Source organism: Cricetulus griseus, chromosome 4 (genome assembly GCF_003668045.3).
Source record: "Cricetulus griseus strain 17A/GY chromosome 4, alternate assembly CriGri-PICRH-1.0, whole genome shotgun sequence".
NCBI classification, from domain to species: Eukaryota; Metazoa; Chordata; class Mammalia; order Rodentia; family Cricetidae; genus Cricetulus; species Cricetulus griseus.
The window spans coordinates 192,568,381-192,585,903 of NC_048597.1; the positions used below are offsets into that span (position 1 = coordinate 192,568,381).

Sequence of the window (17,523 nt, forward strand, 5' to 3'; positions counted from 1 at the left end):
AGATAGCCCATCCCCTGAGTTATCTTTTGTCAGGTAATTTTGGTATCACAACAATAACGAAACTAGGGCACGAGTAGTCACTGTCTATAAGTGTGCCAGTTTATTTTTTGATTTTCTATTCTATTCTAGTTATCAATATGTCTCATTTTCTTCAAAATAATATGCTATGTGGATGACGATAACCTTGCTTTTCAAATAAAATCCCATTTACCTGTTAATGTAAGGTGTGACTCTATGCAAGTACTACAGCACGGGTGTGAAGGTCAGAGAGGAGCTGTCAGGAGTGAGTTCTCTCTGTTCACTGTGTGTGCTTTGGAGACTGAACTTAGGTCACCAAACTTTCCAAGAGGCCTTTTTACCCACTGAAACATCTCATTGGCCCTACCATAAACTTAAACATCTGATAAACTCTATTCTGTTTTGTGAGATGGCTCATGTTCATGAGTTGGAAGAATGTTGCTAAAATATTCATACTACCCAAAGCAATACAAAAATTCAATGTAATTCCTATCACAAGTTCAATATCATTCTCCACTGAATTAAAAAAGAGCAACTTAAAATTTATATGAAGCTACAAAATTTTAAGAGATACCTTTCTATTTATTTTTTCATCTCCTATTTGTTTTGACAGTGTTTTATGGCTCTCAGTATTTAGATCTTCCACATTTTTGGTTAAATTTCCACTGTAGTATTTTTTTCATGACATTATAAATAGGATTAATACTTTGTTTTTCAGTTTGTTGGCAGTGTTTAGAAACACTTAAGTACTTTTGTAAGATGATTTCATATCATTAAATCATCTTTATATTTCATAAATTGTATTGTGTGTGTCTCTCTCTCTCTCTCTCTCTCTCTCTCTCTCTCTCTCTCTCTCTCTCTCTGTGTGTGTGTGTGTGTGTGTGTATGTGTTTAGGGTTTTCTCTATATAAGACTTACTAGTCTCTTTCCTCCATTCATTTTTAGTGCAGTTGTCATTAAACTATTTTACTTTTTAATCCAAAAGATGCCTTTTCTTGTTTGATTAGGTCTTCTTATTGTTTAAAAATCACTTGTGGCTCCTACTTACATATTTTTATTTTTAACACATATAAAATTTGTAATTTTAAATGATGTATTTTGAGTGTCTTAAATGTGGATCTAGAGATCTTTCTTTTTCTTTTTTCTGTGTGTACTTATAAAGTGGTAAGATTTTTCACAAGGCTTTCTATTTAAATTATAGGTTCTCACTGCCTAGAAAACATCAGAGAAGGCATCCATTGTAGTTAGTTTGTGGAGACAAACGCTGTAGTCAGGAACATCACAGCAAAAATGAATTGGGAGTAGCTTTTTACCAGAGTTTGAGCTTATGTTGTGAAACTCAGAGGAAAGATTAAGAAGTGGAAATTGGTTTCAGAACTTGTTACTGTCAGGAGCAGGGGCCCAGTTATTAAGTGTCTGTAACCTTTGCCCAGGAGATTAGAAGAACAAAGCAGGCCTCAATAGGCATCAATATAAAAAGCTGACCTCTGCAAAGGGAGGACTTGCTGTTCAATTTTATAGCTGTGCCATGGACTGGCTGCATCCAGTTACAGATACATTTATGCTCTGGTAGGAACATACATCATGGGCTACTTAGCAGCTGGGTTGGTTTGTTTTTGTTTTTGTTTTTGTTTTCCTTTCTCAGAATATAATCCAGGATCAATGCATATGTGTTGTAAAGATTCTTAATGCCCATCCTACCATATATCAATGATTTACTTCTTTATTTTAAGTATTTGCCGACTCCTGCTTATGCTTAGCTGGCCCCATATCTAGGCATTTAAAATGCCCATATCTAGGCATTTAAAAATCTTTAAGGAATTTTTGTAAAGCATTTAACACTGACAATAGTGGCTTCACTGTCTCAACAGTTACATGGTCATTCCCCATCTCAACAGTCACACAGCAGACTCTTTGCATTCTGGAGTTTTCATTGCCAATGGCTGTGAACATAAGAGGGCTAACCAATACTGGTGAATTATAACTTATATTGTAGTGCCAACTCGTTATGGTTTTCATCTATGTGGTTGGTTCCTGGCCAGACAATAGCATACTATTTAATCATAGTTCCATAGATCAACTTTGAAGATAGACTAGCTAATATACATCACATACACTGCTTAGAAGTGACTTAAGGTGATTTTTAGCTCAAAATTGAGAAGGCAGACTAATACTGGCTTATTTGTTCGTTTTTGTTAGGTATTGCTTATCTCAGTCTTCTGATGATGTGAATTCAATTGTTTGTGTATCACATTTTCTTTTTTTGTTAATTTAGAAACAATTATTTTACATATCAATCCCACCATTCCCTCTCACTCCCATCCTCCCATGATCCCTACAAACCTCACCCACGGAAGGCCTCACTATCCTTGGGGAGCAGGTGGGGGGGTGAGGTCAGTTTTTGGCAAGATTGCCATTTTTACTCTGTTGATCCTACGTATACAAGAGCATGGGAGATCTTTCCATTTCCTGGTATCTTCTTTAATTTCTTTTTTTAAAGACTCAAAGTTCGCCAGGCGTTGGTGGCGCACGCCTTTAATCCCAGCACTCGGGAGGCAGAGGCAAGCGGATCTCTGTGAGTTCAAGGCCAGCCTGGTCTCCAGAGCGGTGCCAGGATAGGCTCCAAAGCTACACAGAGAAACCCTGTCTTGAAAAACAAACAAAATAACAAACAAAAAAGACTCAAAGTTCTTGTTGTTTTGTTTTGTTTTTTTGTATCTGTTGAGGTTTGCTATGTTGCTGAGTATGTGGTCGATTTTACATAAGGTTCCATGTTAGGATAAATCTTTCTGCCACAAGCCACCTGAGCCCCACTGCCACGTGTGCGCTTTACGCCATCGCCCAGATAAATACACAGAAACTTGTATTAGGTACAATGCTGCTTGGCCAATGACTAGAATTTTCATCTGTTAGCTCAGTCTTAACTATCATAAACCTATATATTTTATAAGTCTTATCTTATCGGACGCCTTATTGGCATCCCTCCTTGCTGGTGGATCACATTGTGCCGCTGGAGCAGGAGCGGAGGGGAAAAGAGGGCCCTTCCTATTTCTCCTTTGCTTAAATATGAGTCTCCTTGTTATGTCACTTCCTGCCTGGATCAGCACTTCTCTACTACATTTCCCAGAATCCTCTTTGACTCCTAGTCCTGCCTAACTTGCTGTTTCATTGGCCAAACAGTATTTTATTTAACAATCAATAAGATAAACATACACAGAAGTACTTCCCCCATCAGTTCCATGTGGCACAGAGAAGAAGGTATAGTCTTTTGTGTTTGGATGGAATGTTCTATAAATGTCTGTTAAATCCAATTGGGCCATAACTTCTGTTAGTTCCTTTGTTTCTTTGTTAAGTTTCTGTCTTGTGGTCCTGTCTAGTGGTGAGAGTGGGGTTTTGAAGTCTCCTACTATAAGTGTGTGGGGTTTTATGTGTGATTTAAGTTTTAGTAATGTTTCTTTTAAAAATGTGGATGCCTCTGTATTTAGGGCATAGATTTTCAGAACTGAGACTTTATCTTGATGGTCTTTTCCTGTGATGAATATGAAATGACCTTCTTCATCTCTTTTGATTGCTTTTAGGTTGAAGTCTAATTTGTTAGATATTAGGATTGATGCACCAGCTTGTTTCTTGGGTCCATTTGATTGGAAAATCTTTTCGAAACCCCTTACTCTGAGGTACTGTCTGTCTTTGAAGTTGAGGTGTATTTCTTGTATGTATCCCTTCTGCTAGCCTGTGTCTTTTTATAGGCCATTTAAGACCATTGAAATTGAGGGATATTAATGATCATTGATTGGTAATTCTTGTTTGTTTTGGATTTGGTGGTGGAGGTGGTATTGTGTGTGGATTAGTGGATATATATTGTTTAAATCTGGTTTTATCATGGAATATCTTGTTTTCTCCATAAAGTGATTGAAATTTTTCCTGGGTATAGAAGTCTGAGCTGACATCCATGGTTTCAGTGTTGGTAGAATATCTATCCAGCACCTTCTGGCACTCAGAGTTTCCATGGAGAAGTCGGGTGTAATTCTGATAAGTCTGCATATATGTTACTTGGCATTTTTCCTTTGCTTCTCTTAATATTTTTTCTTTATTCTGTAAGTTTTGTGTTTTGATTATTATGTGACTAATGGACCTTTTTTGTGGTTCAGTCTATTTTGTGTTCTGTAAGCTTTTGTAGTTACATAGGCATGTCCTTCTTTAGGTTGGGAAAGTTTTCTTCTATGATTTTGTTGAATATGTTTTCTGTACCCTTGAGCTGTATTTCTTTGCCTTGCTCTATTCCTATAATTTTATGTTTTGCCTTTTCACAGTGGGGCCATATTTCCTGGATATTTTGTGTTAGGGATTTGTTGGACTTAAGATATTCGTTGGTCAATGACTCTATTTCTTCTAGTGAGTCTTCAACACCTGAGATTCTCTCTTCCATCTCTTGTATTGTATTGGTTATGCTTACATCTGAAGTTCCTGATCATTTACCCAGCTTTTCTGTTTCCAGCATTCCCTCATTCTGTGTTTTCTTTATTGTTTCTATTTCAGATTTCAGTTCTTGAACTGTTTGAATTGTTTCCTTCACTTGTTTGTTTTTCTTTTTTTCTGACTTTCTTTGCATTCTTTAATAGATTTATTTCTTGAAGTTTTTGGTTTGTCTTTTCCTCTATTTCCTGTATTTTTTGTTTGTTTGTTTTTCTTCCATTTCTTTAAGGGACTTTCTTGTTTCCTCTTTGAGGGTCTCTAACATTTTCATAAAGTAGTTTCATGTGCTTCATCTGAGTTGGGATGTTCAAGTCTTGCTGGTGTAGAGTTCCTAGATTCTGGTGGTGTCATATTGGTCTTTCTGTTGTTGAATATGTTCTTATACTGTCATCTTCCCATCCCTTCTTTGAGTGGGTACAGGTAGGGTCTGTCCCTCTCCTTTTGTCTCCCAGTGAGTGTAGGTGGGCTAAGACTTCAATGTAGGCAACTCTGGATGGTCCAGCCTCTCCTGGTGTTCTCCTCAAGCAGAGGGCATGGGGGGGGCAAGACTCAAGCTCAAGGAGTAGGAGGGCCAAGACTGAGATGCAGGCAGACTCCAGAGAGTCTAGGCTTTCTACTACATTTTCTCTATCTTGGCCTGGCTAAGTGTGAGAACCACTGGAATAAGACCAATCAGTTCCTGGTAGCTAGGGGTGCAGACAAAGCACCATGGAGTATGAAGTGCTGTCCTGCTGGCATGTGGCATGTAGGAGGATGCCATTTTGGGGTGACAGCCTTTGGCAATACTGCCATCTCTAGTGAATACGGTGGCTCTGTATTATGTAGTCTTAGCTGAAGCTCACATATTCTGACCATCTGGAAATTGTGAACTTGTGAAATTGGTGATATGATTTTAGTTTTCATGTATTCCACCTCCAAAAATGGTCTTCTATGCAATGCAAAGGACAGTTACATGATTTTGTACGAAGCAAAAGTAATTGTGTGTGAAAAGTTAAAATGTTTTAGAACAGGTATCCAGGTATCCATAAAAAAATCATTGTGTATTTTACCCCAAAACTTTTAATTTTGAGAAAGTATCTGTCCTGGTATGCTCTTCAGGAGGAACACGCTGTAAACTTATCTCTGCCTTATGGAACAGGATTCTTTTCTGAATGAATGCAGGACCATCTATTGTATACTCAATAATCTCAAATCACTTCACAGTTTGAACTATCCTCATTTTCCTCTATAACTAAGCCAGAGCTGGGGGAGAGAGCACACACTCATCTCAGCAGTCTGAAGGTAGAGGCAGGTGGAGTTCTGAGTTGCAGGGTAGCCAGGGCTACACAGAGAAACTGGTTTGAAAAACTAAATTTTATATATATAATTTTATGTCTATATAAACAAACAATGGCCTTTATTGTTTTAAAAATTGCATTTTATTCTTTCAAGAGGAAGACTTAATATAATCTCAGATGGATCATAGCCGATTCTTTTAAAAAGTTAGCCAGTCATATATGTGTGTGTGTGTGTGTGTGTGTGTGTGTGTGTGTGTGTGTGTGTATATATATATATATATATATATATATATATATATATATATTATTCAGTCATACTTTAAGGGATAAAATTCAGGTTTAATTTTAAAAAATTGAATAGTTTTATTTTACCAATAGTGCTTTGGATTACTTGACTGCTCTAAACAGAAAGCCTTCACCTTGACCCTTAGATAACATCTGCGTGTAAAATCATGGGAGACAATGTAGCAATTGTTTTTTCTGTTTTCCTGATGAAATTAAAAGCCTTCCCTTATTTTTATCAGTAGAGCACATGCATTTAAAACTGCTGGATCTTTTTGAGTGCTTTTATACTCAGAGCCCAAAAGAATTAATCTGACACTGAGCAGAGACTTGTGGCTATTCTTCTTAATGCTGTAGAATGATTATTCCTCATTTCACTGTTGCTATGTAACAAATCTCTCTAAAACTTCGTCCCTTGAAACAGTAATTTGAACCCAATCAAAGTGGTTAGTATCCATAGAACATTCGCATACTGAACAGAGTGAACAAAAACATAGTGAGTTGTAATGTATATTAGATTAGACTAGACCCCATGGAAGTCCGAAATAGAGGCTTCTAAAAATACAATTACAATTAGCACATAATTCATTTATACCACCCAAAGAAAAGAATGTCAGCATGAAACAGATACCTGCACACTCATGTTTATCACAGCCCCACTCACAACACCCTTTTATGAAATCAGAGTAGATGTGCATATATATTTTAGTTAAATCTTATTTAGCATTTAGGAGAATGAAATCATCCTATTTTCAGGAAACTTTATGGACATCATCTTGTTAAGCAACATAATACCAATTTTTTTTTGTTTGTTTGTTTGTTTTTGTCTTAGAAGACACTAGATTTTACAAATCCATTAAAAGGAAGAAAACCATCTGTGGCTTCAGAGTTGCCCAAGTTCCTAGAGTTCTCTGTAGGATTCTTTACATCACATTGAATCTGCTGAACTCTCTGTGTCCCATTGAAAAAGATTATAAGGAGAACATTTGGGAATGTATATTGGGCCAGGCCTGGAAGTAGTATGGGTAATACCTTCATCTGTTGTCAACTGTCTTTTCCAAACAAACTTAACTTCTAATGGATGAAAATATTCCCAACATGTTATTACTATACATCATTGAATTGATATAATAACATATAGAACAGCAGTGGCACCTGGGGATTTACATTGAATAACAGCTAATATTTTTGGTTTGGTCAAGTAAAAAGTAGAGTCTAAGTTTGTATAAAAAACATAATGTATAGCCTGAATATGTGAACAAGTAATAACATTTAAGATAAAACATATGTAAATACTGGCAACTATTTTCTGAGAACAAATTGAAATTGAATGCTAACTCTGGCCACATAAGTCAGGAGTATTTAGCAGTTGCAATATTACCAACTCTTTATCATTTATGAACTATTTTTAAAGGATCAATTGAAATCAGATTACAAAATTTACTCTTATTTGTTCCAAATAAGAATATATATGCTTAGCAAAGTCACATGAATTGGATTGTACTGAGAGTGTGTCAAGCCACACTGAAATGGTAAGTTTAAGTTTAAACTGGCCATTAATGATTTGAATGTCTACTAATAACAGTTATTTTAAAATTCCTATAGCATAGGAAAACAACAATGTTCATTGCTCTATAGGCATGAGGAGGAGAAAATAAGTGGAAGTTACAATGGAAAAGACTAGATTGCTTGCAGACATGTTAAGAACAAGAAGTGACTGATGAGAAGTTACTCTAGAACAAAGGCATCAAGGGCAAAACAAAGCAACCTTTTGCAACTACAGAGAAGAAAGGTCTATTGACTCCATAATGTCAGTGAGAAAAGAAGTAGTAACCAGTTTGTGTTAATAAAAACGTCTTGGTCATAAAATATTAGCCCCATACTTCAAGTGTTCAACAGAAGTGACATGAAAGGTATTAGAGAGATGCCCTGAAGGGCTCTGTGCCAGTGGTGTATATAGTGAGGGCACATTCAGAAATTAGTTTTAGCCTCTGGTGAACAATAAATCTGCCTCAGCTCAATAGAAATCAACTCAGGAACAAAAAGAAGGGAAGACCCAGATGATGGGAAACAAAATCAAATAAAGCCCTGGGAATAAGGAAATCTTCACTAGGCATCTCCATACCACCCTCCTGACACAGCCTCTCAGCCCATTCTTCTGCTGGGTATTTCTCCATACTGTGTGAGCTCCTGATTCCAAATCTGCCTCTACTGTTTCCTTGATACCTGAAAGAAGCTATTGATATTTAGACAAGCAAACATTAGCATCCCTTTGTATAATCACTATCATTTTTCCCTTTAGACAGGCAAACATCATTGTCCCTTCCTATAATCACTATCATTAGCACAATGGAGAATCTAGATGAAATAATATGATTCCCAAAAAATCTTCCTTTCAGCAAGGATAAAAATGTCTTAGCTCTATAGAAAAGAATGTACTCCCAAAGGTCAGACCTGCTCTTTCCTTCTATACATGTCATTCCCACACCTTCCTGTTTTATTGATCCCTAGAAAGGATTCCTATTTTTAAGTCTTTATTTTATTTCTGCCTCCATGTACGCTATTGCACCATAGGCATACAGTATCTTCAGAGCCACAAGAGGGCAATGGATCCCCGAGGGCCAGGGTTGCAGGTAGGTGTGAACTGCCATGTGGGTGCTGGTAATTGAACCCAGATACCTCAGGAAGAGCAACCAGTGTTCTGAAACATTTAGCTATCTCTCCACCTCTCCCTCCATTTCTAAATAAATTAGTAGACTTAATAGACTCATGCAGGAGAATCTATTGGTCAATATGCCAAAATCTTCAGTCATATGCCAAGACTCCTGGCTGCCCTGTGTGTGCTAACCCTCACATTTGAGTACAATTTCTGTATTCTTACTTTCAAAAGAGCATCAAACCTATATTCATAATTGATATATGTATGTATGTATGTATGTATGTATGTATGTATGTATGTATGTTTGTAACCAGCCAGCAGCCTCAAGTCAAGAAAGTAAACAAACAAACAGCCAACACCCCACCTCCATGTTACCTAGTTGTCTATATATATAAATATAATTTTGACTTTTATTCTATGACTTTTCTTCTTTAAAATAGTTCCATTGCCTTGTGTTACTAAAGAATAGACTTTAGCATTATTTTTATACATTTTACAAATAAAAATAGGTTGTAGATAATCTCTTAACAGGTTTCTTTGCATTTTATGTTATATCTGTTGAGGTATATATTTGCTAAAATTCTGTTGCTAAATTTTTCTGGTGTGTGTGTGTGTGTTTGTGAGAGAGAGAGAGAGAGAGAGAGAGAGAGAGAGAGAGAGAGAGAGAGAGAGAGAGAGAGAGAGAGGGAACAGGCACACATGTATGGATACAAATATGTCCGTGGGGTTGTTGCTTTGGTCTTATGGTCTATATTTACTGTTTGCATAATGTCTTTAATTGAAGTAGAAGTACATTACTTTCCCCTTAATTTTGCTCCCTGAATCCTCTCCCTGCTACCCTCTCTCAAACCCTTATCATTACCCTATAGTCACAAGTTGATACCGTATTTTTCTTTGATTATTATTGTTATATATGTATGTATTGGTACAACTGTGCATGTATATATGTGAATGTAAATAGGTATAAGACACCACACACACACACACACACACACACACACACACACACACATTTGTATTTTGAATCTGTTTCAGTGTTGTGTCTCTGGCTTCAGGGCTGACCAGTCTGCATTATACAACCACTAAAGTCCTTCATCCCTGGGAAAGGATAGTTCCTCTCCCGTCAGTTATTAGTTATCTATAGTTCTTTGTCTAGAGTGGGAACCTGTGAAATTTTCATTTGTAGTTACTTTATTAAATACTTGTACAACCAGCATTTTATCATAGCCATTCTGTTTTTGTAGAATATATATCTATATTCTATTCATTTCTATTATTTTTTTTGTTATCCTTAGTGTAAGTAATAATCATAGACAATAAAGCTAGCCTTTTTTATACTTTATGGATAGTTTTTAGAGAAATTTCACTCCAACTTAAATGTAAGGATTTATCCCTTTTCACAGTACTTGAATCCTTTTAAATAGTGTAGCCCCCTAAAGATAGGGACAGAATATTTCCCTGAATGACAGAATATGTTGAGCTCATACATGTAAGAGATCTAGAATGTAGCTGGTCCCTTCCTTTGCCAGAGAAGTACAAAAGCCTGAAGATGTGATAAGAGCCATTCTTTTCATATGGAAGTAGTGTCTAGATATGCCTTGGGATTTGGCTTTAGAATAGTTTCTTTTTTATTCATTTATTTATTTATCTATTTTGTTTTGAGATTTTTTATTGTTTCTTTTTTTATTAATTATTTATTTAAATTGAAATCAGTCTTATGGGGAAATGGAATTGGTTTGTTTTGAGATTTTATGAGTCCTTCCATTACCAACATCTGATGTCTCATTAGTTACAGAATTCCTGTGCTAACAGCTTAGTTGTTTGGCTCCTCAAACTTGTTTTCTTCAAGAATTTTTATTTTCTTAATTTTCTTTTGTTCATTGTCCCTTATTTCACCTCTATTCTTTACTTGTTCTGTGTCCCAATTAAGCTCAATTTGCTTTTTATTTATGGATATTGCTTTCCCCATATCTTTGTTTTCTCACTGTTCAACTATTGTGTTACCAACCCATCTAACAAACATTAATTTCAGGATATGCTGTGTTTTGATGTACACTAAAATGAAATATAAAACTAAATATGAAAACATTTTACAATGGAGCCAAGCGTGGTGGCACATGTCTTTAATTTCAGCACTAGGGTAGCAGAGGCAGGATGATCTATGCAAGTTCAAGGCTAGACTGATCTATGAAGCAAGTAACAGCCTGCTCAGGCTGCATAGTGAGATCCTATTTCAAAAATATTTTAAAATAGATGAACATAAGTAAAGGGAACAAAGCCTTTGGGGCAAAGTGTTTGCCCCTTTGTTGTGATTCCGTCACTGATAAACTGACTCATATTTCATGCATTGATCTCCTATTTGAAGAATAGGTTAATAAGTACTTTGTTGTGTCATTATGGTTGTGAATAGACCATTGGAGCTTTCATTCTGTAATAAGTATATTGTCAATCTTACTACTATTTCCTTTTAATATGAACGATAGTTCTTGTATCTGTGAGCTTTATTGTTCATTATACCTAGAAACTTTTCTTCCTTTATCCTTTGACATTTTTCTTCCCTGTTGTCCTCCCTGCCACACTGCATTTCTTTATTTACCAAGGACCAACCCCAGAGACATGTACATTCTAGGCCAGTCTGCTGTGTCCTCTACCACCGAGCAATTGCGTTTTACCTTCTGTTCTCCTTTCATCTTCCTTCAATCTCTCCTTTATCTTGTTTTCAAACTCCGAATAAGGTGCACCTTTGGATTCTGTTCTATCTCTTAGCCTCTCTCCATATGCCACACATTCTTTTCCAGATCTAGCTGATTGCCTTTCCTTCATTTTCCCAGTTTATCACTTTCCTCTTTAATCTCACATTTATCCCAGTGGCTTAGTTTAAACTTTTAATCTTCTATTTCTCATTTACAGTTGTTATTTTTCCTTTCATAGTACTATAGGTCATTTTATTCACGATTATTTTCTCTTCCATACTTGATGTCTGACTAATGCCTCATGTCTTTGGAAATCATACGGATAATTTTTATTATTGCTTATTAGATGATAGCTTATTTTCAAGTTTATTTATACAGCTTTTATTATAAGCCAATGTTTATCTGAATTTTAATCTATAAGAATTCTTAAAACCAAAACTGAAATTGCTTTTGCTCAAAAGTTGTTTTTCATTTGCATGTTCCAAATGCCAGAAATAATTAGTTTTTCCTTCTCAATGTGTGGTTTCCTGGAATACTTAGTAGTATAAATCTGATCTACAAACCAAATATAGATATTGCTGCTTGGCAGATTCTTAGAAGTAGTTATTGCTTCACTGTTAACAGCATTGGTAATACTATCTCCTGAAGGTTCCCTTCCAGAATTGTTCCACCTTTTGAGGTTGAGGCATAATGCTGATATTAATTTCATGCTCAGAAACCACACAGTTAAATTGAAAGAAACAAAACAAAATAACAACAACCAAAAGAAGCCTTTCCAAATTCCAAAATAATCTCATAGGGACTGTGTGTTTCAGTGGTTAAGTGTACTTGCTCCTTTTCTAGGGGACCTTGATTTCATTACCAGCACCCACCTAACAGCCAACAACAATTATTAATTCTAGCTACAGGTGCTTTAATGCTTTCTTCTGACCTCTGTGGGTATTACAAGCACATAAGGTACACAGATGTACAGCTAGGCAAAATATACACATAAAATAAAATGGCATAATTTAAAATTAACCCTACAATATATTTGAAGAAGTTTGTGGTTTTGTGTTGGGGTTGTGTTCTTGCAACACAAGCCACAGGCAGTATGTGAGCATGTTGGCATCACTAGTCCATCTTTCACTGGCAATATGGACAAGGCTGTATCTAAGTAATCTTACTGTTAAAATGTGTTACAGAAGGGGCTAGGGAGATGACTCAGCAGTTAGAAGTGCATACTGCCTGTGCAGAGAATCAAGAGTTCAGTTCCCTGAATCCATGGACCCCACATCAGGCGGCTCACAACTCCTTGTAACTCTGGTTTCAATCAGTCTGGCCTTGCCTTATAGCCTCTGCATGCGATGCACTCATGAGCAAACACACACACACACACACACACACACCATTTTAAAAAGAAAAAAGAAAATACACATTACAGAAGTCTGGAGATACTACAACCGATTGCCCTCTTAGCTGACAGAAAAATGCATCTTCTGACTGGCTAATTCAAAGTTTAAGCATTTGGGGGAATGTGCTTTGATATATCCTGGATCTGTAAGGTTTTGTAATAATCTATAGATTCTTCTCTGATGTAGATGTTCTATTCAGTAGATAAGGAATGCCCAATAGTTGAAGAGTTTACTTTGCATGATGTTGATCAGTTTAACATCTAAACTAGCACTTTAGGATCACAAAGATGGTTCAGTGGTAAAAAGGATACCTTCTATATAACACATCAACATGGTGTCCTGTGGAATTATTTGAAGATTGTAATTCCTATAAACTAATGGCTAAGAAACAACAGATTGACATAGATTTAAACAGTGGGGGGGGGTAATCTAAAGTGCTTCTGTTTCCCTGTGTATTAGGGTCACCATGTTCCTACATAGTGTAGGCTGGTGTTTCGGGAAAGGCTACCTCTGCACAATAACTCTGAGTGATCCAAGACACCTAGATTAAGTTACCATTCCCTGCAGTTCTAAGGTCTTTTTGTCTTCTATGTAGCTCATGTGGACAGTTAATTTGGCATGTGGTAGGAATTTGTACCTTCCATATTTCAAGCCTTTACTGTGGAAATGTACACTATGAATCCTCCAGATGAACACGCAGGACAAAGCACTTTGGGAAGGCTGACTTTTAAGAAGGAACTCTCCAACTTGTAGTGTTGTGGAATATTTAACTATGTAAGGATGTGTTACATTTGTTTATGATGCATTTGTTTAACTGTGTTAAGATGTATTGTTTCACCTTGCCTGCCTAAGGAACCTGATTGTTCTAATAAAAAGCTGAACAGCCAATAGCTAGGCAGAAAAGGATAGTCAGGGCAGAGAGAATAAATATGAGGAGAAATCTAGAAAAAAAGAAAGAGGAACCAGAGAAGGAAGGAGGGGAGGAAGAAAGAAACAGACACACCTGAGGCCAGAAACCAGGCAGCAGCCAGCCAGAAACACAAGCAGTGAAACTAAGATATACAGAGGAAAGAAAAGTAAAAAAAATCCCTTCCCCGAGGCAATAGGTAGATAAAGAGAAACTGGTTAATTTAAGTTAAAGGAGCTAGCCAGAAAAAAAGCCTAAGCTAGACCGAGCATTTGTAACTAATAAGAAGTCTCAGTGTCATGATTTGGGACACAAAAGAAAAAGCCTGGTTTACGCATAGGTTCACAAAGATAGGGGCTGCTAACAACCTGCATAGTTAGCTTCTGAATGACAGCTGAGTCACATCCTTGTCAATAAACTGCACACTCAGCACCTACTTCTAGGCTGTTCTTCTGTGATGCACCTTTAATTCAGAGACTCAAAGAGCATGTCTCATCAGCAGAGATCCACCCATCCTCTCTTCACAGGCTTTTGGGAAGAGATTGGTTCTAGCTCTCTAGGCTCCTGAAATAAAAGAAAATTCAATAGGGGGAAGAAAGTTTGATTTGAGTGTTGCACTAGGCCTTTCATATTTTCATAGTTAGCTAAAATATTATGTTGTTGATAATTCTGACCTCTCCATCAGTCTTTCTAAAAGATTCCATTATGTATCTAAAAAAGATCCGCTTCAATTATAATTTTGGATACATAGAGGTCATTTAAAAATAACATTATAGAATGGTAAACTGCACTAAGAGTTATATAGACTTTCTTTTTCTTTATGATATTTAGTCAGAATACTAGTTCTTTTCTATACTATAGATAAGGTCTTTATTTTGAAATTGTATTCTCAGCATCATTCTCTAACAGGATTACATCCATTCCATAAAAAGTTTATTCACAGCGTTTAACTTTTCAGTAGCTAGTAAATTAAATTTGTATCATATAACCATCAATGCTTTTATATTACTGTTATAAATTATTATAGTGTTGTGTTGCTTATTGGGCAACTTCCTAGATATCGACACTGTCCTCAGCATTTTTACTGTCTTAACTTAATGTGCTTGACAATTCTACTATGTAGTTACCTTCACAGTTGCTTTGCATGTGTGGAAGCTGTGAGACAAAAGGCTTAGTGAGTGCTAGTACAGGCTCTGAAACAGCTAAGCTAAGAGTGATTCAGATGATAGAGTCCAATGTTGCCTCACCACTGGCATTGTCGTTTTACTACTGCTCCGAAGTCTCCTTTGTTTTCTGTGATTTTTTTTCTGTATTTGAACTTACTGAGTGCAGAATTAAAATGTGGAGACAGGAATGCACACAAAGCATCAGTTAAAATAAAACAATCATCTGAAATCTCTTAGAGTTCCGATAAGGTCATGTTTTTCTGTAACTACAAAACTGAGAATGCTGTAAACATTTTAAGCTTACAAGTAGTACCACATTTTTATGAGCAATCTGAATCTAAACCAATTGCATTGTTAATAAACAACGATAAGGAAATATCTAAATACACTATGATAGTGTATTTCCAGAATTAGGTTATCTTAGACTCCTGTGAAATATAAATTGTATATTCCAGAATTATAATAAATATTTTCAGTAGCTCTGTAATCCGGTCATTGTTGTTGCCACTGTGAACTTCCTAAAAGAATATGTACTATTAAAGTATCAACCTGAATTGTAACTGTAGATACATTTTTACCCAAAAAGAAACAGTTTTACAATTTCACCTTGCATACATAGAACTGAAACTGATGTCTCCTCAGTGTTATTTATCCTTATGGAGAGCAGTAAATGTACCTGGCCATTTGTATTTTAAGTCTTCTTTTCTCTCACTACTTTGAAGGTCATATCCCATGAAATACTTCTCATGAGTTTTACATATCAGAGTGTGATTTTTAAGTATGTGACTTTATTCTTAATAGCAGAGATGTGATGTGTGGTATCCTGTTGGCATTTAATTTTTCTTAATGGTGGTGGTATGGAAGGATGATTGAGTAGATAAAAGCTTCCTAGTGATCCAAATGACCTAAGTTTGATCCCTGGAACCCATACATGAAAATAGGGAACCAACTCTCACAAGTTTTCTACTGACCTATGCTTGTACATTAGCACTTTTACACATACATGCTCATAGACATACAAACATGTACATGCACAATAAATAAATAAATGAAAAGAACTAACAAAGAGGAACTCAGACTGCCATGTATGTAATTTTATCCCTATACCTATAAAGCCTGACTCCTGACAAATAGGAAAGTTCTCCACCCTGTTCTGTCCCCTGTAGAAGTGGGGCACACAGAAAATCCTTAGCTCACATATACTTCGAAGTTCATTCATCACCTTTGAAATCTACTTGTTTATATGCCTGTCTTCTATTAAGTGAGGACTTAAAAATCAATTTTGTTTTTACTTTATTCGCCTATTCTAAACTGAATTTTTTTAACAGTTCGAGTTCTTCCATTTTAGCACTCTGTCATACATTTAAAACTTTTGACTGATCAAAAAAAAAAAGATGCTGGGCAGTGGTGGCCCACACCTTTAATCCCAGCACTCAGGAGGCAAAGGCAGGCGGATCTCTATGAGTCTGAGTCTAGTTTGGCCTACACATCCAGTTCCAGGACAGTCAGGACCGTTACACAGAGAAACCCTGTCTTGAAAAGCCGAAAAAAGAAAACAACAACGACAAACTTTTGACTGTTATTTAAAAATCACAGTACCTATATTATACTACTTTTTCCCCACAGTTTTCCTCAGTACTAACCCAGAAGTATGCTGCCATGTTGTACTTCCACAGCACTTACCTTAGAAATAAATGTCTTAAGAAGCTGTACATTAAATAAGCTAATGTGATAGGAAGTAACCTCACTCAATTTCATTTGTAGTTCCAGGTGCAGCATTATGTCTCTCAGAGTCTAGTAACCCTAGGAAGTTGCAGCGTGTTGAGGAAGTCTATCATATTGTTACTACTATCAGAAGTGAACAGCTTTGTGGACCACTTGGGAGCCATCAATCAGGTACATGTAACTTGAAGCTGTAACTCGTTAACTTGTTCGTAACACGACTATCAGCTTTTGACTTTGTCCTCTTTTTTTCCCTCCCTTTATTGATTTGGTGCTGTTTCACTCATTGCATTGTCTCTAATACATGTGAATATTTCTGCTTACTGGAATTGCACAGGGTGCTTCAGCCAGTCAAGGTTTTGAATGTATGTTTCTTTTTTAAATAAACCCATCTTGTCCTCTTTACTGGCACACCTGCACCAATGTTCTGTTGTTCTTAGCAAAGGAATATTTAGATAAATAGACTTAAATATCCCCAGTGGTAATATACAGTGAAATAGTGAGGGGACAAAGGTGGACCTGAGAGGAGCCTAAGTAGAGAATGATTCTTCTACCCAATTGCCTGAGAGAAGTTTCTAGCTGAACTTGAAATATTCTGTTGTCAATCTGTGCAATCTGTGCAGAGGTCTCTGAAGCAGGATAGTGGGCATTAGTATTGCAAAAGCTTTCCTGATCATTCCACTATGCAGCCTAGACTTGACACCAGTGCTTCTAGCCCTCTCATCTGTATGTTTTACATGTTACCTCTGACAAACATTTAGAAGGAATATAAGCCATTCCCAGATCCTGATGTTGATAATTGATGTTACATGTGTTTACCTTGTAGTTACGTTATTATTCTTACTGTCTCCATTGTACAATTCAGAAACACAATTAAAAAGAAATCAGAGATAAGTTGGCATATTTATGTAGAAGTAAAATAAATTGAATTA

General features: G+C 36.4%; 1 protein-coding gene across 2 annotated transcripts in view; it reads left to right on the top strand.

Moving 5' to 3' along the window:
* Positions 1–17,523, top strand: part of Mei4 (meiotic double-stranded break formation protein 4) — a 123,571-nt gene that overhangs the window by 48,729 nt on the left and 57,319 nt on the right. For both annotated transcript variants that reach the window (XM_035444503.1, XM_035444502.1), the window contains one exon: positions 16,634–16,765. In XM_035444503.1, the coding sequence (XP_035300394.1) occupies positions 16,634–16,765 (132 nt within the window). The remainder of the gene's footprint in view (positions 1–16,633; positions 16,766–17,523) is intronic.